The sequence below is a fragment of the Ochotona princeps genome, chromosome 15 (genome assembly GCF_030435755.1).
Source record: "Ochotona princeps isolate mOchPri1 chromosome 15, mOchPri1.hap1, whole genome shotgun sequence".
Lineage (NCBI taxonomy): Eukaryota > Metazoa > Chordata > Mammalia > Lagomorpha > Ochotonidae > Ochotona > Ochotona princeps.
Window position 1 is genome coordinate 11,426,676 of NC_080846.1, and position 27,982 is coordinate 11,454,657.

Sequence of the window (27,982 nt, forward strand, 5' to 3'; positions counted from 1 at the left end):
TGCCCTTCATTTTAAACGTATTTTTAAAAATGTTTGCACATGGTTTCCCTGCAGGCAACTGCAGTATAATCAAGTATATAAAAGAGTATCGGCTAGATTGCAGGCTGACGATAAAAAGCACACCATGTGTTAAGAACACAGCTCACCTCAGAAAGCAACCACTTACACTGCATCAATATTCTCTTCGCACTGCCAGACCCTCCCTGCCGCCCACAGCCCAAGCTGAGCACAGTTCTAAACTACTTGAGCTCCAAGAGAAAATGACAGTACAAGTTTTCAGCACCTTAGGGTTTGTAAGCATAGGGAAAAACTATGGGTAAGACCAATGCTGTGTTCTTCAGTGGGATTTCATGGACACACAGCTAATCACACGGATAAAAGGACTGCCGCATTTGGGAATTGTGAATAATAAAATTTCTTAAAATTTTGACACATTCCCCCAAAATGCGAAGGCTGTGGCTAATTCATTCCCACAACTGTTTCCTAAACTTCATAAAGTAATGAAGCAACACGCCAAGGGGTGAGGTTGTGCTGAGGAAATGGAAGCTGGGGGAAAAAAGAAATATTCCTTTTTATTTCCTGTGTATTTTTCCCTACCAAGTCACTAAGATTCAGTGAGTTCTTAGTGAAAAAAAAATCAATCCAAAAGAATATCCCCAAGTTGCAGCACTTCCCTCAGCACTCCAGATCAAGCAGGTTTCTGTAGAAGCCCAGTGAGCTTAGCACTCAGGCTCTGACTGAATGCTGAAGCCTGCTGGTAATGACAATGACACTGAGAACAGCATCTTGGTCCTAGTTTGCTAACAAAGTTATATATGGTTAAAAAAATACAATTTTTTAGATGTGAACTTCGTAAGAGAATAGGCTCCTATTTTATTGTTAGCTTCCTTTTATCTTCTTATAGGTAAATCAATTCCAACCAGTTCTGCCTTACATAGAAAATATTGAAATCCTATCAATGGCCTGAGAAATTCAAGGACATTCACAAAGAGATCTGTGCAAAACTCATTTCTCTCAGACAGCAGATGGATTTATAAGAAGAAACAAATTTCTACAAATTTAGCAAGGGAAGTTTCCCCTAGGATCTGTATACAGCATTAAAATGTACTTAATAAATTCAAATTCTAAATAAATACTGACAACTGGTATCACAAAATATGATTTGGTACTTTTGTGCAATTTTAGGACTTACTGTGTAAGTTTCTAATACACAAGAATAGAATGTAATTGTCCATCATTTATTCAGAACAATAGTTCCCTTGGTTATTCTCACAACTTTCAAGAAGTTGTGCCCGAATTAAAAATCATTAGATTTAAGAATGACTAATGGAGCAAACAACTCTTAATGAGCTGAAAGAATAAGCCAAATCTAAGTGCTTAAGAAGACAGAAGTCTTACATAGATAATACAATTCATTACAAATTTCTTTCTGTCCTTAAAAAAATCTGTTTTAAACATAAAAATAATGCACAAATAGGGTCCCATGTGATGCGCATGTCTTCTGTAATGCTGCTGTTACTGAATTACAGCCCAGATGGCACTGGGAATGTGCCACATCCATAATGCCATTGATGGAAAGGGACTGGGTACCAAAGTGCTGGTTTGCCAATCTCTTCTCATCCAATGCCAGTTCCACATTAGCTGGAGGGAGGTGAGGCAAGGCCCTTCCCCTCGGCTTCCTCGCTGAAGAGCAGCTTTCGAAATATATTTGCATAAAATGGTCCGTACACTTGCTTGTTGAGATTCACAATGCTTGCATATTGAGAGCCCAGTGCTTCTAGCTCCTGCTGAATGACAGCAAGGCCTCCTGGCATAGGAGGCAGACATTTTTGAGGGCTTGGAAGACAAAGCAGGCTTTTCATATATTGTTGGATTCGTTTGTCTGGAGGTGGAGAAAAAGATATTTTGACTCTGTACCATTATTAAAGTACATAATTTGTAAAATAAGAAGAAATACTTATAATGGGTTAACAACAATAATGTTAAGTCTTCACCCTTTGTGTACCCGAACTTTTTACAAGGTGGTATTCGAGTCCTGCCATCAAGAGTGCAGTCCTTTTCCCCATCCTTTGGATCGAGCTCATGCTATGACCCGTGAGTGCAGCGGACATACCAACATGTCAGTTCCATAGAGGCCTAGGCTCAAGAGGCACAAGTCACACCTGCTCTGAGCAGGAGAGGAAAATCCCGGATAACGTACACGGGTCCAGCCCTTCTTACATCCCAGGGGTCTCTTTCAAGTGCTTCATTAGCTCTAATTACTTCATAGGAAGAAAAGTAAGAGTTACCCAAATACCAAATTTCTCTTTTAACTGAATATAGATGATCCAAACACTCTCCACCCAGATGGCTGGCAAAGAAAGCTGATGTGCTGAGGTGGGTAAAGCTGCCACCTGCAACACAGCATGCAACACGGGCACTGGGTCGTGCTGTGGCTACTCCCTGCTTGGCAAAAGCAAAGGACAATCATGCTAGTGTTTGGGTCCCTGCTGCTATGTGAGGCACAGGTGAAGCCCCTAGCTTCTTCCAGGTCCAGTCGTGGCCATCTGGGATTGAACCAGCAGATGGAATATCTCTATAAATGTAGTTCAGCTTTTCAAATGAATAAAATCTTGTTTTTAGAAAACGTATTTGAAAGAGCTACAGAGAGAGGGAGAAGGAAAGAGAGCAATAGATCTCCTGTCCACTGGTTCACTTTCTTAGTGGCTGCAATGGCCAGTGCTGAGCCAAGCCAAAGCCAGGAGCCAGGAGCCTCACACAAGCCTCTCAAGTGGGTGCAGGGGCCTGCACTTGGGCCAGCTTCCACTGCTTTCCCAGGCACATCAGCTGGGGGCTGGATGGGAAGTGGAGCAGCCAGGACTCAAACAGGCACCCCATGGGATACTAATGTCATAGGTGGAGGATTTACCCATTATGCCACAATGCTGACCCCATGGATGAATCTTAGTTTGTACAATTTAAGACTTATGTGATTTTAAATTGCTGAAGTCACTTATTTTTAAATTGCACAGTGCTGAAGCCAGTCTAAAAAAGAATCAAACTCAGCACATTGCAAGATCATCAATAAATTATTTTATTAGTTTTCTACACATCTGCATAAATTACGTAAAAAAAACAAAACAAAACAGTAGGGGCTGTTGCAGTGGCTCAATAGGCTAATACTCTCCTGTAGTACCAGTATCCCATATGGGCGCCAGTTCTAGTATCGGCTGCTCCACTTCCCATCCAGCTCCTTGCTTGTGGCCTGGGAAGCCACAGAGGAGGCCCAAAGCCTTGGCCCCTACACTCATGTGGGAGACCCAGAGAAAGCTCCTCATTCCTTGCTTTGTATCGGTTCTGCTCCAGCTGTTGTGGCCATTTGGGGAGTGAACCGGCACATGGAGGGTCTCCTCTCTTTGTCTCTCCTTCTCTCTGAGAATCTTCCTTTCAGATAAAATGAACAAATCGTAAAACAAAAGACCCAAATCTGTTAGTATGCAAAACAAGTGGTTCTGTCTGCTCTACAGCTTAATCAGTTTTCAAGACAAAACTAAAGTGACAGGAGCATTTGTCCATTTAGGAGCAGACAGAATCACATCAAAGGTGTGTCTGGCTCCCAGAGTTGAATGCGAGAATGAAGTTGCTGGAGTTTCTAGGACAACAGTACTTTCAATGAGACAAAAAATAAAAGAAAACAAAAAGCTTTCGATTTTCAAAAGGTTAGGGAAAAAGGCTGGGGAAAGTTGGGTGGACAAAAGTTGCTTTGGCGCACTGTAAGAGGCCACCTCTGGGTGGGGCATCTCTGGCTCTCAGCGTCCCTTTCCCTTCTGACACTGCCAAGTGTCTCCTTTCTCTAGAGCATGAGCACAGAGCCCACTCTGACATTCTCAGCCACCCTGCCAACCATCAGCAGAGCTCCCACTGATTGAACCCTCGGGTCAGAGCAGTTAGGAATGCGGGCGCTGGCGTCAGCCAGGCTGGGGAAGAACCCAGTGCTGCCCGCAGCTAGTTATGTGTCCTTCAGTGATCTATTTAACCTCGTCACCACCCCTAGGCATTCACCCACAACACTGACTGCCATTCATGAGCTTTCAGCACTGTATGGAGACAGGACAGCCCAGGAGCAAACATGCAGTCTGCCCTCCTGAGCCCTGCACACTCGTGGACATCCAGCAGACTGTTGTGCAGCATCTGAGTCCCTGGCTCCACCTGCCTGCCTCCTAGGAACCCCAGGTAGTAAGGGCTCAGCTGGAGACCATCTGCTATGAAGGCAGGCCCAGGTCAGCACAGGAACACATGCAGCTAAGCGCCCATCACGCCTGGCTGAGGTGACTTTGTTTGCTAACGCTAGCAACTGTCCCCACTCTGCAGCAGCCTCTCCTGCACAGCAGATCACAAGTGCTGAACATCAGCCACACTCCTCCAGGCTGGGAGGCTGTGTGAGAGTTCTGGAGACACTCAAAAAATCTAGGAAAGTACTCCCAACTTTCCATGTCCCAGGGACAAGGATGAGGAAAAACCATTTCGAGAGCCACAAAGAAATAAAATAGATCTGCATCTTTGCAGCAAGGTTGTACTTCCAAAACTAATGGTCAGTCCTGGGGTGTTAGTGTATACCAGTTCTATTAGCCTTCCAGACTTCCTCCCCAGCCTCTGCAGTAGACACTTGCTGTATGCCACATACCAGCAGCCTGTGCCACTTCTTACAGCCATAAGGTCCTCACTGTCCTTGGCGGGGGGTGGGGGGGACGATTTCTTTCCTCCTCTCACCAAGTGTCACAGGGAAAGTGAACTCTACCCTGGCTCCAGGATGTGAACACATGTCTGAGGCTTAAGCTCCTTCCCCCTGGCTACCATGAAGGGTTATGGGCCATGACCAATAGCCAGGCTAATGAGACTCAATATGAGGCTACCGTTGAGCCAACAGGGAGGTAGATTTCCTGTACTTTGCTTCATTTAACCTTGGAAAGCCACAGGCTGGATCTGCAGCCACCTTACTCTAGCGAGAAGAGTCTGTGCAGACAGCCAGTGCAGAGGAAGGCTGTGCCAAGAGATGGAGGTGGGCAAACCACTGACACACGTCCAGCTCCGAGTGAGTGGAACCAGCAGCCGAGCCTACTCCTGGTCTTTTCAGTGACATGAGGAAAGAAATGCCCATTTTGCTTCTAGTTTAGAGGTTTTGAGCTTTTCTCAGAGGGAACAGAAAAAGTCCTAACTGATACATTCTCCATTTTTCCAATTCACCAACACAGCTTAACACTGAGATAGCCACTTTTAGCTAAAGAGGATTCCTCCTGATCCAGATCTTTCACTCTTTTTCTCTTTAAGCTGACCAAGGAAGGGTGCCCTCCAGAGTGCCCAGAGAAGGAACTGCAATGCACGTTCCGGGAGCACACTGCCGGCTGCAGGGAACCGGCACACGGATGACTGGCAGCCTTAGGTTATTTTCTTCATAAAATCCATCGGCTGCACAGTTAAGAAAGAAAGTCTAGAATCATCCATGCCCCATCTACATGCACATACAGAAGAAGCAGTGAGTTCCAAACCTTTCCAAATGTTCGCATTGGTTTATGTTTATCTTCTGAAAACAAGCAAAATGTTTTCGACTAAAATTTGACAGACATTAGTTAAAATCTGTCAGCTAAAGAGAATTAGAATTGCAGTAAAGAACAATAAATTAATGAAGACTCACCAATCAAGGTCCGAATAGGATGATCCTGCTCCTCAATGCTTGAAAACTGACCTACGAGATTAGCTTGAACCTCGGCATTTAGAGCGGGTAGCCCTCTGTCCGTCAGGCTCTTGTTAACCTCAACACAAGTCTGAACGCCGACTGAGTTCAGGGTTTCTTTCATGTTAAAGGTCCTATAACACATAAAATAAAACCCAATCAGGGAAAGTTTTTCTTCAAAAGATTTTTTAAAATACACTAACCTGGTTCGGATATCCACCATTTTTCTATTATGCTGACAACAGTTGCCTCATCAGGATAAACTTAGAAAACAGTCACTCCTCCCAATCACCAGCTTTCATATAGAGCAGGTTTTGCAATATTCAAAATCACTCAATGGTTTAAGTAGTGCTGAAACAGGAAAGCAGAAGTAGGAAAATGTGGTCTTTAAAAATAAATCTGCAGCCCTGACAGCCAGGCTATCAGAAAGGAGCAGAAAACACCAAGTTATTTCTTTTTTTTTTTTTTTAAAGATTTATTTTATTTTCATTACAAAGTCAGATATACTGAGAGGAGGAGAGATAGAGAGGAAGTGGAGCTGCCGGGATTAGAACCAGCGGCCATATGGGAGCAAGGCGAGTACCTTAGCCACTAGGCCACACTGCCGAGCCCAACACCAGGTTATTTCTTAAAACAAACCCTTTGCCTGGGTGGACTCAGTCATTTATTTAATTTTTAAAGTGCCTGGAAAATGAAAGTGGAATCAATTCATTTGTCTATGTTTGAAAAGTAGATCTATAACACCAATCAAAAACAACAACGATGTTCAGAGATCAAATTATCTAAAACTTGTGATTGATCCTGATCAGAGGCAATAAGCACCTTCCTCTAGTTAATTCCAAATAACTGATTAATAATCCCAAATATATATCAAGTAGGAAATGATGAAGAGCACCTAAGCAGCAGGTTAGATAAACGATATGGAAAAAGCAGTCTTTAGGGCAGCTGCTGGATCCACTTATTAGGGAATGAGAATTAAAAATTGTGTCTCACTAGTCAGAAAACATCTGTAAGATAACGCTGTGAAGATGGGAATGAAAGGATGAGAAAAGGGCCCAATGATTCGATGGCAAAGGTAATGTACTAGAATGAGTGAGAATAGAAACCATGCAGTCATGGGGACCTGGGTTCAAATCCTAGTTCTCCCACTGAACTTGTTGTATGCCTGTGCTAGCCTGCAGCAAATGTTTAATGAGAAGAAAAGACAAAATGCTTTTGATTAACATGATCATTAATAGTGAAACAATTAAAACCTGACTGGAATTCATTACACACCCACACTGGGCCTCCCTCTGGAGCTCCAGAATCCCCAAGAATAGACTGTTAGGGGCAACAGTTACCCCCTGACTTTTTACCCACTGCAAGGCATGGCCCTAACTTTCTCCTGCTTTTAACTAGTGTATCCTTAGGCTAAAGAAATATTAACTTTTTAGTTGAGGTCAAGGCTTGATAGTGGAAAATGCAAAAAAAATTTTTGCTAGTTTTTAAGATGTATCATCAAATCAAATCTCAGTGAGAGCTGGGCTGACTGTTTGGGGTCATTTGCTTTTTTACAGTAGGAAGGCTTACCCCAACCATAATGAGGATATCTAAGAACGGACTCTAGTTCCTCACACAGAGTATAAAATTAGACAGAAAAAAATAAAGGAGCCAGATAAGCAATCAGATACAGCTATAAAAAGGATGACTTAATGATACAACAGCCATTAACAGCTAATATTCATCAAGTACATATGGTGTCCCAGACACCTGTAGTAAGTGCTTTACACAAATCTCACACTGCCAAGGTAGGAAAAGTTATTTTTTACAAGCAAGGAAATGTTGCTCAGAGTGATTCAGGAATATATTACAGCAAATGTAACAAGCCAATAGCAGAGCTTGTATTTAAACCTGGTAGGTAGGGCTGACCCAAAGGCCTGCCCTCATAGTAGCTATCTTCTATAGGCTTTATATTAATACATAAGTAGCACTGAGTATTGTCTACAGGCTTAATAGATAAAGACTTATGGACAATAATGGTTACCCACTATCGGGGAATGCTAAGATCAGATCAACTGAAAAGCAAACGTTTATTTTTGTCAAAAAACTTGAGTCCTAGAATATAAAATAAAGAAACCTGGAGGCTGGCAGTGAGGTAACAAGCTAATCCTCCACCTGAGGCACTGGCATCCCATATAGGTGTTGGTTTGTGTCCCGGATGCTCCACTTTCCATCCAGCTCTCTGCTTATGACTTGGGAAACAGTGGAGGATGGGACCCTGTACCCTCATGGGAGACCCAGGAGAGGCGCCTGGCTCCTGGCTTCACACTGGCTCAAGCTCTGGGTATTGTGTCCACTTGGGAAGTAATCTAGCAGATGGAAGATCTTTCTCTGTCTCTACTTTCTGTAACTCTGACTTTCAAGTAAAACAAATCCAGAAGAAGGAGGAGGACTAAGAGGAATGAAACAAGGAGGCAGAGGTGGAGGAGGAGGAGGACGAACAGAAGAAACAGCAGCATCTGTCACCTGGCCAGTTGGCACTAGTATCAGTAAAACGGGCAGGACCTTGAGATAGTCAGACCTGGGGTGGGGGGCTCAGGCCTTGAATTGCCCTTTTCTAGCAGTGCAGCCCAAAGCATGTTCTATTATTTCTTCTCTTCTATTCCATTCCATTCTACTCTACTCTACTCTACTCTATTCTTTGAGTATCAGCTAAAAAGGAGAAGTTTGCATTCTGTAATCACTTGGGCTCTTAATATTACAGGATTCTTAATAAATAATACATGCACTAAATGAAGGTGGGAGGATGGGAAGTCAGACACATTATCCTTCAAAAGCAGGAATAAAGGGAACAGACAGTCTTCAAACACATGAAAGAGGAGCTCTCCCACACAAGACCTGTAGAAACATGTGGCTGTTGACCAAGACTGGACAGATTCCCACCTGAGGATTTCCAACAGGATGAACTAAATGCAAAAGCTAAACTGGATGCTAGCATTCAATGAAGGTTTGATGCAGGAGATGGATTTATCAAAAACAAAACTTCCACTGGACTTGTGTGATGTCTCTGCAAGACAGAACTGTCACTGCTTTCAAAGACTCCATAGCAAGGTCCATCAGGGAGGCCAGCAAACATGCCACTGCAGAGGTGGCAGTCATGAGCCCCAAGACCTGAAAACACTCTCTGGTAGGGCACTTGTTTTTCCACAGCATTGCTGAAGACAAGCTCTGGTACATACTCATCCCAAGTGGATATACTGCACTCATCCTGGCACTTGTTATGGAAAACACCTTCCTATCAGAGAACATGTAAGCTTTCAGAGATATTCAAAGAAAATTCTAGAAAAAGGTGGTGTAAGATAGATCAGCTTCCCTAAAGCTTGCTCCCGAATCAGATACCCAAGGCCATTCCCATTCTCTGAGACACACGCAGAACCTTAGCACAGAAGGGAGCACATAGAAACATTTGGAACTTACTCTTTGTTCATGCCTTCAAGGAGAACAGCTGAAATCCTTTTTAACCTGTTTGCAAGTTCAGGCACGCCTTCTGTAACAGCACCCACCATGTTGTTCGTAATTAGGGAAAGGCAGGCAATAATTTTCAATTGATTCAGCTTTTCTGTCAGTTCCTGAAGACGTGCTCCATCTGTCACAAGTGTCTAGCATATTTATTTAAAATGTAAAAATAAAAAGGGAAACTCAATACCATGAAAATGCAAAAGAAGCAATGCCATATACAAACTCCCCCTTTGATTGGTTTTCAGTAAAATCATGAAAATACATGTAACACAGACTGGTTTGTTGCATTCCAAGTTAGAAGTTAAACAGTGGAAAATCTGGGGGAGGCAAAAACATTCACGTACCTCTGGTAATTCTTTTTTCTGGTAATCCCACTGAAACAGCTTCAAGTAACTATTGTTTAGCACCAGTGTAGGACTCAGGCTTGGCTTGGAGCTACTTTCTGCCCCAGGAGTTAAAGCAGTCTCAGAAAGAGAAAGCAGCTCTTCATTGACAGATTCTTCTATCCATTTTGTAGTTTCATCGAGAGCACCTGGAGGGGCGGGGGGAAGTCCACATTATTGAGCTATAGCTGGTGCCTCCCTTCACTTGTGTATTCTACCTGGCAGATGCTATGTTAGGTGCAGAGTATGGATGAAAATGCATAGCCAACCCATCCACCCTCCTCCCCAGTTCCTGCCAAAAGTTGGCAGTTCATACAAAGAAAAAGAGCTGGAATACAATGAATGCTAAAAGGCTCAATGAAAGCGGAGAGAACAGAGGTTGTCCATGAGAAGGTCTAAGAGGAAGAATTCTGTAAGTGCCACTTGAAGGGAAAAGGCAGCTGGAAGAAAGGGCTGGCATTCAGAAGAGCAGCCTGCCTAAAGACCTGGAATCTAGGGTGAATGGCATATTTTCAATGCGGCAAGCAAACCTAGACTGCTGGCCCATAAAGAACGAGGTAATCAGAAGCAACTCACAAATGATCTTGAGTTTTATGCAGAGATGGCATTTACAAGCATTGTTATTAAACATTCTTGGGTCATGGGCTCTTCTGATTATCTGATTAGAGCTATGCCTCTTCCAAGATGTATGTCCATGCTCATATGCAATGCCCACTGACCACTTTTATTCTCTCTTTTCAGATTCACAGACTCTGAGTTACAAACACTAAGTAAAGGAATAAGAATCTCTGCTTCTGTTTTCAACATGAATGTGACACAATCCATTGAGCATGTTATAAAGGTCATTTGCAAAAGGAAAAATGCATCACAGAAGGGGAGCAGGTTATTGCAGAGATTCAGAAAAGTGAGGGGTAAAGGGGAAGTGGAGAACACTTATAGGGAACACTCACAGGTCTTGGTGACTCTCCCAAATGTAGGAAGAAGGAAAGAAGGAATCTAGCGTGACTCCCAAGTATCCACCCTGGACAGATCAATAAATGGTTGTGCCATTTTCTGAGAAAGACATAGGATATCGGTGACAGGGAACCTCTAATCTATCTTTTCCTTTCTACGGTATTTCCAAGGCCACTACTAACTTTCCAGATGTAAAGACAAACATGTTAAAGTCCTTCCTTTCACTACAAAAAATCAATTTCTCTGATTAGCACTGTCCCTCTGAAATTCTTTCTTCTCTGCCCTCTTCCAGATTCCTCTAGCAGTCCCTCTACATCTCACATCTGTATTCTTCTTCAACTGCCTGCTCTCTAAGCATTACTATCACCAAGAACCCTACCCAGTTCATGTTGGCTACTCTTTAGTCTCAGTGCACCACCTTTCTCATTTCTGTGGTTTCTGTTTCCATTCATACCCCAAAATAAGTGGTTTCCAAATCTGTATTTTTAGCCCTCATTTCTCTCTGAGATTCTGAGTCTTCATCAGTAGAATGAGTGAGTGGAAGAACTACCACTGGATGTGAGGTTGGGTAGAGATGTCCAATTAGCACACCAGTACCCAGCATTTCCTTCACCCAGGTACAACAGGTGTGAAGAGCCTCAAGACAACTGACTATGGTAAAATCATGTGGATGTGATGTGTTTTTAGTATTCATATATCTTTGCTTTTTCATGATTATCACTCTCAGTATACTTATTTTTATAATGCATAAAACATGCATTATATACAAACAATACTTTCATACAACAAAATGCTTAGCTTTGGAATGTCCAATTTGGTCAGTTTTGACCAACCAAACACCTGTACAAACACCACTCAAAACAAACACAGGCTATCTCCACTACCCTGAATGTTTCCTCATTTCCCTTTCCAGTCTTTTGTACTATTATTCAACTCTTTCTAACTAACTTAATGAGTTATTTTGTCTTCTACAGTTTCATATACATGCCTAGAAAAATGTTTGTAAAATTAATGATGTTATGTATCACAAGGCTTTACTTTTTTTTTTTTTTTTTAGTTTTGGAGCAGTTTGACACTCAACAAGTTATAAAAAATAGCAGAGTTCTTCTATGCCCTTTACTCAGTTTCTCCCAACAACATCTTCTATAAACATAGAACACTGTGAAAACTGGGAAACTGAGTCACTACAAGATCATTAACTTATACATAAACTTATTTATGTCTTCACTAGTTTTATACACATTTGTTATGTGTGTGCATAGTTTTATAAAATTTTATTTCATATGTGGATTCATATACCCATCAGGACACTGAACTAATCAACATTAAATAACTCTCTCATATTTAACTCCTAATAATCATATCTCACCCAAAACCTAACCTCTGGCAACCATTCATCATTCTAATTGTTATTTCAAAAATGTTACATAAATAAAAGCTCACAATATATAACTGCTGTGGGCTAAATGTTTATGTTGCCCTCCCCTCCAAAACCTATATGCTGAAGCCCCATCCCTCTGTGATGACAGTTGGCAGGAAATAAGGAGGGTTACATGAGGTTCTGAGAATGAGGCACTCCGAGTGGCCCTGATGCACTTTAAGCCACCCAGTCTATGATATTTTCTTATGGCAGAAAAAGTAGACCAACATGAAGTCTCTACCAAGTTATATGTACTAATAGTTTGTTTCTTTCTCTTGCTGAGAAGTATAATGATATCACAGTTTGTTTATTTATCTATTGAAAGACATTTGGGGATATACATATGGCTGCTCTGTAGGGGTTTCTGTGTACATTTAAGCTTCCATTCTAGGCAATAAAGGTTCAGTATTACAATGGCTTGGTTGTATGGTAAGTATAGGTTGAAGCAGAAATTGACAGGAAAAAAAAGGATCTCCCAGAGGTTTAACTTTGTTTTAATTTACTAAATTGTAAGTCACATGATTTAACTTTCAGTGATGCCTGTGTTTCCTAGATTACAAAGTTCCTGACTGTGTGGCTCCCCAGTCAGTGCACCACTGGGAGTTCCCATTTCTAAAACTCATTACCAGAAGTTCTATACTTATTCCTTAGAATACCTTTTACAAGAGAATATCTATGGTTCAGAAAAACTCAGCAGCAATACAGCTGCCACACAGCATGGGAAGCAACACAGCATGGGAAGAAAATAGACCAGACTGCAGGTGAAATTTCCAATGTAGGTGAGTGAATTTCAATGAACGGTAACCCAATAAGAAAGCATTCAACATGGAGCGAAGAACTTGTGCTAGGGTCTCTTCTGCAGGGTAAATGGCTAGGGAAGTGACCTAGAGCATGGCCTCTGACCAGGTAGCCTCAACCGAAATCTGCCCCTCATTATTTATTAGTTGTATTCGTTGGAGCACTTATATTACTTAATGTCTCCTTCAGCTTAACTGGGGATAACAATAGTCCCCTGCTGCAGTTGAGGCAAGGATTCAAAAAAAGCACAACTTGCAAAACTGTTTCTGGCACTTAGGCATTGGCCAGTAAGTTTTAGAAGATCATTCAGCTCCTCACACAACCTTTGGAGGGGGCAGTGGTTGGTAGTTGTCTCCACTTATTTTGGTGTCTGAAGGTCAGGATCTCCCTTCTTCTCCTGTCACTGTTGAAGCCACCCAGACAGAAGTGATTGAGTGTGGTATACTCTGAGCAGGTAATCTGCTGTGGGTTAGTGATCTGCTCATTCTAGAATATTTCACAGCATCTCTAGCCTTTATCTACTAGATGCCAGTAAGACTTCACACCCACTCTCCCCTCCCAGCCTCCTGTTTTGCCAGGTGGGGACAATTTCAAGTGTCTCCAGACGTGGCTCAGTGTCCCTTGGGAAAAGGGGCAAGCTCACCCAAAACAGAACTTAGATGACAATTAGGAACTATTTACTTTTCTCACAAGTGTTTCTTCCCAGTCTTGAGTGAAAGGGCTCTTACCCCACGCACCAGATGAAGTCTGACAGACCGAAGGCTATTCCAGAAGGCCCCTCCTTGCGCTGCAGCATTTCTCTGCTGGGACTGTCTGCTTCAGGGCAGAGTTCACATGGCTTCACCTCTCACAAAGTTCCAACATTTCCCATGAGAAATAACTTGCGTTTTATACTACAGTTCTTACGATATTAAGTAGTTGGTGGAATTTACAAAGTGGAAATAGCAAAGAGATTCATAGATGTAGATTTTTAAAAGGAGATAAAGGACTGAAAGGAAAGTAGGCTGACAAGGTTCTTCAGACCCAGCACTTAGGCACTTACACATTTTTTAGTAACTCTATTCACCACACAAAGGAAGCACCCTCACCAATATGTCACAGCACGGATCTTCCTCAGTTCCTCATGTTTTTGGTTTGTTACTTCTGTTTGTAAAGATGAAAAAGACTTGCAGTCTTTTATTCAGAAGACATCCAACAGAGAGCAAGTGGAAATCACTGTGGCTGTAACTACGCTGTGGCAGTAATAAGCATTTCTATTGGGAACTGAATCCCAACTAACACACTTTAAAGCCCATTTAGTTATGAACAAAAGCAACAATGTGGCTTAGGGGTTTTCAATCCCTGTCCACTTCAGGGGAGCTGTGAAAAAATTAATAAATAAACTCCTGGGCTCAGCTCTTGGAGAATCTGATTCAATCAGCGGGTGCAGGGCTCCAGTATCTGTGTGAGTATATTAGTCCTCAACACTGCGTATGACTGGGAAAGCAGGAAGAGCGCCTGTCCACAGACAACTTAGTTGTTGGATCTAATGTGATTACATTACTGAAGCTTAGTAGAGATATTCAATTATTCCCTAAAGCTTTTCTTGTGTGTGTATAACTTACATACATATTTGAAAGAGTAACAGAAGGAGAGAGACAGAACGCATGCTTCCAGAACTCCCTCTGAGTCTCCCACGTGGATTGCAGAGGTCTAAGCACTTAGGCCATCTTCTGTTGCTTTCCCTGGCAGGTTAACAGCAGCACCATTGGAAGGGGAGTAGCCAGGGCCAGAAGTAGCCCTCTGACATGGGATGCCACTATCACAAACTGTGCTTAACCTACAGTGCCACATGCTGGTGGCTCCCTTGAGTACATTTTTTCCTAAAGCAAAATGGAATAAAAGGGGGTCTTTGAAAAGTTCATGAGAACGTATATTTTGAAAAACCTGTGAGTTACTTTCCAGTTCAATTTTTCCACAGACTCACTGTAGTCTCCTTGTTTGCTCTGAGAGTCCATTGAGAAATCCAGATTACAGTATTTTTCTGTGTTAATTTTCCAGTAACCATTACATAAATATTATGTACACACACACACACACACACACACACACACACACACACCCCAAACCCAAATACTCTGTCCTGTGGGACACTGTGAGACTCTTATTTTGGTATTAGGGCACAGGGGCTAACTTTGGCAGGGTGACTCAAGGATATAATTAACAGCTGATACACATTTTGCCATCCGGATTCCTGATTCCTCCAGAATCAAGAGTAACTTACACGCACAGCTGTATTTACTCTTGTCTTAAAACTCTGGAAATAGACAAGTCAGTGTGAAAGATGCAGGTTTGTGCAGGTCACTAACCCCAGGTTTTAAGAAGAGAAGCAAATAATTTGAGATGAACAAAACCATAATTCAAGATATATTAAAGAATCTGCTCAAGAGTCCAAGCTGTGTTGATTGGAGACATAAGCCCATTTTGAGTATGTACATGCATGCACAGACACACAAAACAAACTAACCATTTCCGGCTCAGCAAAATGCTGCCTGTAGCAATGTATTTGCTACAATTCAGGTGTCAGAATCAGATTCTACACGGGATCCCATTTCTCTAAATTGCTTTCATTTTAGTACTACAAACCACAGAGTGCTTGTGGTTTCAGAATCATGGGAGGATCCGCACAAGTCACTGAGTCTTGGGGCCAGTGTTGTGGCATAGCGGGAAAAGCCTTGGCCTGCAACACCAGCATCCCACATGAGTGCCAGCTCAGGTCTCATTGCTCCATTTCTGATCCAGCTCCCTGTTAACGTGTCTGGGAAAGCAGCAGCGGATAGCCTAAATATTTGGTCCCTCTCACTCACATGGGAGACCCGGATGGAACTCCAGGCCCCTGGCTTCAGGATAAGATGGCAATAACGTCAACACATGGCACAAAGTCATCTCATGGGCTCCCCAATATGTATCAGGTCTGTTGACTGAAACGTCACTATGTGGCACATGATCGGGTGTTCAAAAATTAAGACTTCCCTGCTCAAAACTTCCAGTAGCCTTCCACTGCACCTGGAATGAAACCTAACCTCCTCTAGTTATTAACAGGGGTCTAGGTGACCTCTGTTTGTCAACCTCACGGCCCCATTTCCCGTCCCTCCTCCCTTACCTACTCTGCTTCAGCCACAGGGTCTGCCCTGTGTTTGTGAACTTTGCAAGCACATTTCTGCTTTTGGGTTTTTGCAGTTGCAGCTGCCTTTGTCTAGAATGTTCCATCTCTCAGATGTTCACATACTCTCAGTTCTTTGCAAACTCTGCTCAAACATCCCTTACTACAGAGACCTCCCCACTGCACCCCATCTAACAGTCACCCCTGCCATTCTCTCCTACCCTGTTACTGTTTATGACTTATTTTTCTTTATAGCACTTGATAATCTGACAGTCTGTTTATCAGTGAAGCTTACTATAATGTCAGCTCTTTGGGACTGCAACTTGATTCTGTTTTGTTATCTATGGTGTCCATGGCACCTAAGCTGGGTCTGGAACACAGCAAGTGCTCAGTAAATATTCCTTGAATGAATAAGATAACAGGATCAAGCATATACTAAGGACAGAATAAACAACAGTAAGTTTGTGATTTCATTTTATAGGTAAAAGTAGGCAGTAAGGTCAAACTTCTCTGGTGACATAATTATTCAGGTGTAAAATTGTACTTCAATATTACAGTACATGTTATAACTTCAATATAAATACACATTAGATTATACTCACTTGGAGTTTCTTCTAAGATTTCCTGGAACTTGCTTCTCTCATATTCCACCAACTGGCGTTGAAGGTGTGGTCTGATACTCCTAATTGTAAAATTGGCCATGTCCATTTTCATGAGGTCCAGGACATGGAATATTTGTCTACAAATTTTAGAATTAAAATAGTTGATTAAGAAGTTAAGCCAAAATTCATCAACTACTATCAATATTTCATATGGAAAAAGAGAAACATCTTCTAAAATCCAACTGCCATTTGGCAAGATCACTCATCACAGTGTGTGTGTTTGTCCATAGTTCTCAACAATATTTACTTTAGCAGACATAATGCTTCCAGCTGACCCATCACATCCAGCCATAAACTGGCAGAGAGACAACTAAGACACATATTTTAGCAATACTAGGAGAAAAAATCAAGAAGGAAGGTCCAGTTGGAAGCCTCTGAAATTTTAAAGAATCTGAACACAGTACATACAGTTTTTATTCCTAAGGTAAAAAGGAAAAAAAACAGCCAAATAAGGGAAGGATGCAGTAGTGAAACTCCGAAAGAACATACTTCATTTTTGAGCTGTGAGCAGCCCTGGGCTCAAATCCAAATTTACGCGAGCCCAGATTCATGGCCATACATAAATTACTCAATCCCCTTGAACCTCAAGTTTCCTCATCTGTGAAAGAGGACATCTACCTTGAAGGGAATTTGTCAACAATCAGTGAGATTATGATTGCCTAGCGGAGGGGTAGCGGCAGCCAGTAGGCATTCAATAAAGACCAACATGAATACCACAGGTTCAATATCATTCATGGGTAATAAGGTAACTGGAAGAAAAGACAGAAAGGAGCCCTCAAACAAAGACATCTTCCAGAACTGAGCACAATTCAATACATAAAGCCCATTTTACAGGCAGGGGAAGTATCATCTTGAGAAGTTTTCAATTTTCCTGAGGTCAAAAAGTAAGTTACTTACTACACGCCTACTAATTTCCTTCTAATTTCCCCAATTCATATATAAAACTCAATTCTCAATATGGCAGTATTCATGTTTAAAGGGAGAAAAATTCCTCTACAGCACAAATGTGTTGCTGACTCTTCTTTCATTTGGGGTCACAGAAAAGTTACTGTCTACACCAAGCCAGATGGAATTCTCATAATTTAACATGAATTTCCTCAGGGAAGCCTCAAATAGCTAGCTGATCACTAATGGCTCATCCTTCCTTCCTGGAATGCAGAACAACTACTTTTCCTGGACCCATTTTTTAAAAAAGATTTATTTATTCAAAATACAGAATGAGACATGGAGAAATAAAGAAGTATCTTCTATCCATGGTTCACCCTCCAAATGGTTACAATAGTTGGGATTGGGCCCAGGCAGAAGCCGGGAGCCCAGTACATCATGTGTACTTCTCATATGGGTGGCAGGGGGTCCAAGTACTTAGGCTGTCTCCTTCTACCTTTCCAGGTACATTCACATGGAGCCAGATTAGGAGCGAAGTAATGGGGCTCAAATGGCACTTCATTAAGGGATGCCACCACTGTCAGCATCAGTTTAGCTCACTATACTAAGCACTGGTCCCTACCTTGGGTACCAGCTCACTAGTCATGGTCAAGGGAATGGGGTTCTCCTAGGATGAGATGGTTGCAGACTGAGTATGCCATACTTGTTATCTCATTTATTATCTGAATGAATGGGATTCTGAGAATCAGGGCAAATGTGAAACCAAGAAAAGAAGAAGCCTGGGTCCTGAACTCCCGAGTCAGTCTGACACGTGAATATGAAAGACTTTTACTGGTTAAATTCCTGAGAATCCAGGGTTTATGTGTTACAGCAGCTAGTGACCCTAACTAACAAGTTTTCCTACATCCTTGACTAGATGAAGATACCTGCTGGAAACTCTTATTACCATCCTCTACTTACGCTTCCACAGCATGCATCACAACTATAATGAATTATTCAAGGTCTATCTCCCCATTGGACTACAAACTATTGAACACCAAAGATTACACTTTTATCACTGCCTGCTGTGGTTTAAATGTGCCCTCCAAGATTGGAATGTTAATTATCAATGCAACAGCATTGAGAGTTGGCCTTCTCAGATCAAGAATTCCTTTAGGATGCCAGTTATTGCTCTGGTTCCCCAATGTCCAGAAGTTCCCTCTAAGAAAACGCAGGCAGCAGAAGGGCTAACCTCAGCACCTCCACGATGTTGCTGGTGGCCTTCAACTCTCTGATATCATCGTCTCGCACAGGAGCACAGAGTTTTCCCATTGTACTGATGACATAGTTGGCCAGGCCCTGGATGTCCACAGCGTTGTGCTCAGCCTGTTGCCTAATGAGGTCTGTGTCCAAAACTTCACAGATCTGATTACGAAGCCGGTTGCCACCAGGAGTCAGGAAAGAGAGAAGTGTCTACACAGGGAAAGGAAGAATTAGCAGCATTGCTTCATGAGTGAAGGTTGTCACATTTCACCTCAGTGATTAGAACACAGGGTCCCTGTCCATCTTTTAGAGTGCAGGACACTGACTGAAGGGTGGACTGAAGAAGCACTCTGACGTCTGAACTCTAAAAACGAAGCAATATATTCTGAATTGAACTGACAGATGCTATCAAAATGAAAGCAACTGGCGAGGAAGCAATATTTAGCACATGGGCACATCTATAGAAGAGCAGAGCAGAGAAGGGAAAACATGGCTCCAAATGAACCATTAAAAAAGAATAGATGAAAACAGCCCCGGGCCTATTAGGTATGACATGTTTTACATATAAAATATTCACTATATACAAAGGGGCTTCAAAAAGTGTATGAAAAATTGAATTAAAAGTTAGGTATAAGAGATTGTAAAATTCATGTGCAATTGTTCCATAACATGCATTTCCATACAGTTTTTGAGGTTGCCTGGTTTTATATGCAGCCTACATTTTGAGCATTCAGCACACACCAGCATGTGAGAATACAGGGAAAAGGCATGACCCGTGAGCACAAAGCTAGCCCTCCCCATACAGTGCCTGCCGGCACCTTGATCCTGGACTTCTCAGCCTCCAGAACCGGGGGAATTAAGCTCCTGTTGTTTATAAGCCACCCAATCCCTGTAATGAGTAAGAACATCATCAACGGACCTCTCTGATTTCTTCAAATAGTCTGATGGCATGCTCATACTCAGGGGGCTCAGCGCTTAGTTCTGATTCCAAGATGTCCCAGAAGGCTTGGTGAACAATGTGCTTCACTCGGCCAGCCAAGCTGCGACAATGAAACAGAATACCTCTTTAAAAATAAGCATCATTTTCCCTTTTAATAAAAAGCATCCTAGTTATTGACATCTTCAAAACTATAGGGGAAAAACAGAATAAAAAATGTCCGCAGTCCCATCATTAATCTTTTGACACATTTTCTTTGCCCAATACATATTAAGAGTACCAGGTATGCACAATATTATATATTTTTAAAAATTCAATATTCTGTCCTGTTTTCCCTAGGCCCTTTTAAAATATTTTCTTAGTAAAGCTTCTGATAATTTCATAAAATTCTATTCTAAGGAGATGCCTTCATTTACGTAACTCTTCTACCCAGATCTCTAGACATGTTCTAGATTTTGGGGATGAAGATGGTCAAGTTGCTCTTTGCTCAACAGCAGAAGTTTCATGACACAGAATAGAACAGGAACGGCTGCCAACTGCAGCTGACATGTCCCCTCTAAAGTCAGCCAGACCAAGCTGCTGAAATAGAAGCCTCTGAGGAGGAGCTCACAATAGAATAGGTGGCCGGCCACCTTGCTTCACCCCTTATGCCAATTTTCTAAAATAGGTGCACATTAAAATACATATTTCTACTCAACTCCTATGCCATTTTTCAACGTCTCTTAGAAAATCACATAGTTTCCTTAAGTGTAATTACTGACAGCCCTCTTTCTCCACACAGCTAATGTACCTCTCCCACACGGAGTGTAACCCTTCAACTAACTACCTGCCAATTTCGTCACAGTAAACTTTCACCCTTTCTAGGCTGCACATGTCTAGCTGGCATGGACCATCAAAAAATGAGCTAAAACAATTTCAGAGCTCCCTAAGGGATACCAGGGTTTAGATTTAGGTTCTCCCAGAGGCTGTAAGAGCTTCTGAACTTTTCCATTTCCTAGAGAAGCTGGGGGAAGTGATAACACAGGATATATAATGAAGCAAATCATTTAATATTTATTTATTTGAGGGGGAGGGACAGCCAGTTCTTTCCCCAAAATGCAATGACCAAGGTTGGACCAGGCCAATGCTCATCACCAAACTTGACACAGGTCTCTCACATGGGTTGGGGAGGCCCAACTTCCTGAGCCATCCCGTGTTCCCTTCCAGGGTGCACACTGGCAGGAAGCTGTAATCAAGAATGGAGCCAGGACTTGAATCCAGGCATTCCGACAGATGTGGGATCAAGACCTCCCACCCAGTAACTTAAGCTCCAATTAAATAATTGACAGTCATGTCTAATATCAGAACATGATACATATATATATATCTCATGCTTTTCTCCCCAGAGAATAGACATCATTAGATATGAGAGTTGACTGTATGGTAAAAAGGAAAAACTTGACCCTTGTGGAGGGCCATCTAAAAACCAGCAGCTTTAGCTGGATAGTATGCTACTTGCCTTTAAGGCAAAGGAAGAGCATCCCAAGTCTGAACTTCACTTCCATTCTACACTGGGCAGAAAATGAAGGAAAGAGGGATTACTATCTTCCATAGTATCAAGTGTTCATAAGGCACTTATGCAGTCAGCATGCATTTGAAGTGAGTGGTGTACTTCCCATTGCTACCCCAGGGAAATGTGAGGCTCAGTTGTGGTCTTCCCCATGTGAAGTTTTAAACCCTATGATCTGTCTGGTCCTAACACGCCTTTACTCTGGTCTGGATTCACACCTTTTGAATTTGATGTACAGACACTACCAAACTGCCTATTGCTGTACTTCATTTTTAAAAACCCCTGTAATTTGAATTTAATATAAAATAAAAAAAAATCTTTTTTTTTTCAGTCAGTAAAGTTTTACAGAACATTGACAGTATGTAAGGCCTTGCTTAAGGCACTATGAATACCGCAGGGAAAGGAAAATCTCTGCCCTTCTATGTCAGCAGACAGAAACACAGACACAGATGAGAAAGTGAGTGAGCCAGTGTCACAGCTAGCAGAGGACAGAGTGAGACAAAGCAGTAGAGAGTAATGGAAAGGATATGGATTTTGCTAGGTCGCTAAAGAAAGCTTCTCTAAGGCAGTGACTTTGAGTTCAGACTCAAATGAAGAGAAGAAAACAACTCATCCAGGCAAAGAACAATCAAAAAATAAGGAGGAAGGAGGACAAAGTCCCTGAGCTAGGATCAACCTGGGGAGCCTGTGAAATCAGGGAAAAAGCTAGCAGGGCTGAAGTGTTACAAGCAGGGCTGAAGCACCGAGGCACAGGGGGAGGAGCAGGGTTCCAGCCTTAATAGTTTGGATTTTTATTCTATGTGTAACAGAAAAACCACTGGGCTGTCTTGAGCAAACAAATTATCTGATGGGATTCTTTCTTTAGAAAGATCATACGACTACTGTTCGGATACAGAGGATGGGCTAGGACAGGGTGGAAACAGTCCGGGTCACATGTGATGGTGGCCTAGCCTAGGGATGAGGTAACAGAGCCAGCAGCATGCAAACGCCTAGTTATGAGTATGTGAGCCAGTGGCTTTTAAAAAGTAGCAATAATTATCATAAGCAACTACCCAGGAGGATGACAACCACAATTTAAAAGAAGGGAAATTATTATCTTTGCTTATTATTCTATTTCAAACAAGAAAGTCCTAAATGGGATCAAATGTTCTAAAGTTGTCTTTACACAGAGGCACTCCACAACATCTGCTAGGGCTGGATAGCTGAGCTGGTTGGATGGAACTAAGATTCAATGCCCATCAACATGTATGAGAGTAAAATGGGATGTGGGACAGATTGGACTAGTCTGCTACACACACTGGCAAACCAGGGTAGGGGTCGGGCCTGGTGGGGGTTATTGTGAGTCGCTTTGGCTAGGCTGCAGCTCCCACAGGTTTATGGGAGGGCCAAGTATGTGCTGGGCAAAACCAGGCTGGACTGGTTGGACCCATTGGTTCCCGTGGAAGTCGGGCTGCAAATAGAACTAGCCCAGCAACTGAAACCACCAGCTGATCGGGGCGATGGACTGTGCCGGGCCCTGTGCTTGCTAGAACATACAAGAATCTGGTCTGGGAACACCTCAGACAAAGTTTCTCTGGGGATCTCCCCAATCAAAATGCCGGACTCAGAACCCTAACCAAGAAAAGACAGAAGACAGAACAAGTCAATTAACCACCTCAGCCATGGATTGGCAGTGAAATACTGGGCAAATGGAGACTCTATGGTGGACTATGTCAATCAGTGGATTCTTCAACGACCTCATCGTGCCTGGAGCAGCGAGACTGGCAGCGATTCATAACTGGTGAACTATCAAAACCACTTGAGCAAGAAATCTCGGAGCATGCCCCACATCTGGGACCTGGGGTGGGTGGGAAACTGGGTGGGGGTTTTCCCTCAATATTCCCCTTTACCTCAGATACATGAAGGAAACAATATGGAAATAATAGTCTTACCCACTTTCCTATAACCCTTTAACCTTTTACCCAAATTAACTATGTAAAGCTTGTCAAAAATATAATAAAAAATAAAAAAATTTTTAAAAATGAAGTTGTCTGTATTGGTAGAGGAAAAGTCTTGGGGTCCGTAACCAGCACTGTGAGTTTGAAAATTCTATGCCGTTACCTAGGAGGCAACTTCAGTCTTTAAAGCTATCGGTCTGTAGGAACAGGCTCGGGCCTTGGCTCCTCTTTGTCCTCGGGGAGTGGTAGGCCCCTGACGCCAGAGGCTGAGGTGGGCTAGAAGGCTGTGGCCCTCCCAAAGGTCCCTGGGGCTGAGGTCATGACGAACTTGCCCTCACAGCTGCGAACCCCAGCTCCAGTTTCTTTTACTGTCTATTCTTAGTGCTTTGGCAGTTCAGAAGAATGAACAGAAGCATGAACTTGATCCTGAGCATTAAATTGTAAATCCTCTTCACAATGGGGGAGGCAGTGGGAGGTACAGGAGACTTGAGCAAAGGAATTAACCGTGGTCTAGAGGCTCAGGAAGAAAACGTTTCCCTAGGAAATAACATAGTACATGAGGTCTAAAGGTGACAGGTAACACATACCATAAATGGATTTGTTTAAAAAAAAAAAAGACCTTATTAGAGAACGAAATAATGTTTATCCCATGTAAATACAATGTAAGAACTTCCAGGAAGTGGTATGAGCACATGTATACATGTACATTCTCATTCTCTCTCTCCCCAGTATGGTCTATGTACAGGTTACCTGTTCTCTGGGAGGGCATCTTGTCTCAGTTGGAAGTTCTCATTCACAGCAATTTCATGAGCAAGAGTCAGGTTTGTTAAATTCCTTGTCGCAGCCATGAATTCATCAAATGTTACAATCCTAGGAGGGCTTGTTGCTGAAAGGAAAACAAGTTGGTAAATGATGTGGAAGACAGCTGTCATCAACAATGCTTCCTGAGGTTGACAACATTTAGTTTATTTCAATGTGTATTTCAGGCTTTTATGGGCAAAGAGACTTTTAAGAAGGTACTTCAAAAAGTTCATGGAAAATTAAATGGCAAGGTTCCTTCAGTGCAAAAACCCTTAAGTCGAGCAATGATTTTTATAACATTCATTTCCATAAACTTTTTGAAGTACTCCTTTGTACGACAAGAGGTGGATATACTCACTTGATACAGACTTCAGGAACTGAATAGCTCCTTTTATGGTTTCAGTTACTGTATTTGTTAATAAATTCTCCAGTGTTTCTGAGACAATCTTACCGATATAGGTCTATTTGTTAATTTTTAAAATTAAATCACCTATTTTTAACTTTAATTTTAATCAATATTTAGCGGATTAGATACAATTCTAAGAACACTATGATATCCTTCCTCCTCCCTTACTTCGCCTTCCCCCTTATTCCTACCCTCTCTTCTTCTCCCTTTCTCATTTTTAGCTGTGAGATGAACATATTTTAGATTCACACAACAGTAAAAGGCACCTAATTTTTTAAATATCTATTGTTTCTGCATATGTTACACATATTACATAGGAGAATCATATGACCTCATGGTTGAATTTAGAATTCTCATTAATTTAATAGTTTCAATATGAAATAGCTGAGTTTTAAAAGATTTATTTATTTTTATGAAAGTCAGAGCTACAGAGAGGAGGAGGAACAGAGAAAAGATCTTCCATCTGCTGGTTCTCTCCCCAAGTGGCCACAACAAGGCATTGCTGAGCTTCTTCCAGATCTCCCAAGGCTTTGGCCATCCTTGACTGCTTTGCCAGGCCATAGGCAGGGAGCTGGATGGGAAGCGGAGCAGCCAGGACACGAACCAGCGCCCATATGGGATCCCAGTACATGCAAAGCAAGGACTTTAGCCACTAGGTTACTGTGCCGGGCTCAAAACTAGCTGATTTTTTTAAAACCATAAACATTGAAAGTATAGTCAATATAGTAAGACGCTCAGGGGTCAAATGTAAGTTTTGCTCATTATCAAGATATCATTTGACTTAATTGAAGCATAATTTATCTCCTTAGAGCATTGCCCTCAGGTGCTTAAATTTAGATATTTAGGTGAAGGGAAACATAGAGCTCAATAAACATAAATAACTAAAGTAAAATAAAATAAAGCTTAGGAACTAGAGAATCTTCTGGTAAGAAATGAGAAGTCTAAAATTTGAGATATTCTAAAGATTTTACTAAGAAATTATCCTGATACATAGTGTCACTTTTAAATCACCATTGGAAATCTTATCTTCCATAAATTAAAAATCATGTCCTCAAACAACAGCTGGACAGACAACCCTTTGCTAACCAATTTTTGTGAAAACCCACCTGAAGAGTGAGAAAAGGCACAAAAACCGGGGTTGGCTGCTGCTAACTCTTCCTAATAATCCTCCTTGAAAACGCTGATATACTTTGGTCCAATAATCCGCAGCCATCCCAAGGAACAGAAAGGCTTTATGCATCAAGATGTACATAAAGCACTATGTCTAGCTCCAATGATAAATCAACAGTCAAGTAAACTAATGATATATTTACTTGATGAAGTAGTGGGCAATCATTAAAACAACGCTTAAAAATTATCATGAGGGGCTGGCATGGAGGCACAGAGGATTATAAACTGCTGGTATCACATGTCACAGGACCAACACAAGTACTGGCTGCTCCACTTCCTATCCAGCTTCCTGCTAATCTGTATCCTGGGAACTTAAACCCCATGTGGGAAACCTGGAGAGAGTTCTGGGGTCTTATCATCAAGCCAGGTCCAGACCAGCTGTTAGAGTGCTCTCTCTCTCTCTCTCTGTCTCTCTGTCTTCCTCCCTCTCTCCCTCCCTTTCAAATAAATGAATAAATCTTCAAAACAAATAAAATTATTAAGTAAATATTTCACTGTAATGGTTATTAGAAACAATTGACACATCCAAGTATGTCTACACGGAGGATAAAAACACAGCTAAGTAGGCCTGGCGTAGTAGCCTAGCAGCTTAATTTCTCGCTTTAGAACCGAGTGCCAGTTCTAACCCTGGCAGCCCCGTTTCCCATCCAGCTCCCTGCTTGTGGCCTGGGAAAGCAGTCGAGGATGGCCCAAAGTCTTCGGACCCTGTACCCGCGTGGGTGACCCAGAAGAGGTTCTGGCCTCCTGGCTTTGGATCAGCTCAGCTCTGGCTGTTGTGGCCACATGGGGAGTGAATCAGCGGACGGAAGATCTTCCCCTCTGTCTTTCCTCCTCTCTGTATCTCTCATCTTTCAATAAAAAAAAAATAAGTCTTAAAAAATATAGCTAAGCACTACACGGTTTTCCTCTTGGGGTGATATTGCAGGCAATATTTTCTTATCTCTATATTTTGCATTTTTCATATTTTTAAAAAATGAGAATATAAAAATTTTAAATTAATCAAAATGAGTCCATTATTTAAAATGCAGATTTGGATATTCACTATTAGTCGCTTCTTCCTGCATCTGCTTTGTCAGTTATCCTTTCCAAACAAGATGCCAGTGAAAAATCTGACACTGAAAAAGAGGGGTGGACATTGAGTGTAGCAGTCGGGGTGCTACTTGTGCTATCTGAACCCCCATCAGAGTGCCTGGGTTCAAGGACCAGCTCTGGTTCCCATTCCAGCTTTTTGCACTAACGTCCACCCTGGGAGGCATTAGTGATAGTTCAAGTAGTTGTGTCCCTGTGCCCACTTGGGAGACCAGCATTCAATTTCTAGCTCTTAGTCTTGGTCCGGCCCAGCCACAACTGTTGCAGACATTTGGAGAGAAAAACTTCAGATGGGAGATCTCTGTCTCCCTGCCTTTCAAATAATTAATAAATACTTTTTTTTTCAAAAGGGCAAACATACTAACTTTACCCATTTCTAGTTTCCACACACAAAAAGGGAAGAAATGCCTCTCTTTGCTGAGGCCACTCTTAATTTTTTGCCCACTCCGAAGTGTCGTAATTCTTTTCAGGCAGCTTTCTGGGGGTGATTTGCACATAGCTTTTGAAATCAGCAGCAAACCCTTCAGATTATTTCACATCCTGCGTAACCCTTCAACAAAGGCCAGTTTCCTCCAATGAAAATGAGAAACAGACAACTCGTTTGAATTTATCCTTCAGAGGGGTCCAAGAAAGGACTTTTCCCCATTTGGAAGAGAAGACAAAGTTGGGGACCTGGTTTATGGTTAGACCAAAGCAAATCAGTGATCCAACTAAAATCAAGAGGCGGTAGCATTCAGTGGCTATTTGTTTCCGGGAGCATGTTCAGAAAAGGTGTTGTGCCTCTAGTGCTTGTAGGATATATCTGTGCTCCATTCCCAGCCATCCCTGAGTCATCAAATCCGACAGACTTATCTAAAAGTGCCCGGCCCCACCCATGACCCGAGCCCTGATTCCTCTGTCGCCTCACAAGCAGGAGAGCTGGATTTGCTGGAGGAGTCGCTGGTAAAGCTTTGCCTGGAGCATTCGTGGTCGCTGAGCGAAGCCATGCTTTCCGAAAACCTTGAAGAGTCTGAGTCGCTTGGCTGGTCCTCACCGACACACTGCTTCTCGTCATTGAAGGGCATTTTCTGTCACTTGGGTCTGGATGAAACGGATAGCACCTGCACACACAAATAGACCCCACATCAGGATGCTGCGGTAACCCCATCAGAGTCGCCGATGCTCTTCTAACCAGACAGAACTGCACTCCAGTGCTCCAGTACTGACAAGATCCATGGATGATTACCTTGTCCTTGCCCTTGCCTCTCGGCTCCAACCTGGTTAGGCTGTCACTAGGCATCAAGCTTGACTTCCGGATTTGGGAATTCCGTAGGTGTGAGCTGCCTCATGCCATGCTCAGAGTGAATGTGGGGCAGTTGTATGCAATAATGGATCTTTCAAAAATAACCAGTATTCTCTC

General features: G+C 42.3%; 1 protein-coding gene across 1 annotated transcript in view; it reads right to left on the bottom strand.

Annotated features, from left to right (window-relative positions):
* Positions 1–830: 830 nt before the first annotated feature.
* Positions 831–27,982, bottom strand: part of TCP11L2 (t-complex 11 like 2) — a 35,110-nt gene continuing 7,958 nt past the window's right edge. Inside the window, exons 2-10 of the mRNA XM_004589580.4 lie at positions 27,491–27,683; positions 23,868–24,003; positions 19,614–19,734; positions 18,684–18,904; positions 16,508–16,644; positions 9,553–9,740; positions 9,167–9,348; positions 5,672–5,844; positions 831–1,882 (exon numbers count right to left, since the gene is read on the bottom strand). Coding sequence (XP_004589637.1) covers positions 1,638–1,882; positions 5,672–5,844; positions 9,167–9,348; positions 9,553–9,740; positions 16,508–16,644; positions 18,684–18,904; positions 19,614–19,734; positions 23,868–24,003; positions 27,491–27,647 — 1,560 coding nt within the window. The 5' untranslated portion in view covers positions 27,648–27,683 and the 3' untranslated portion in view covers positions 831–1,637. The remainder of the gene's footprint in view (positions 1,883–5,671; positions 5,845–9,166; positions 9,349–9,552; positions 9,741–16,507; positions 16,645–18,683; positions 18,905–19,613; positions 19,735–23,867; positions 24,004–27,490; positions 27,684–27,982) is intronic.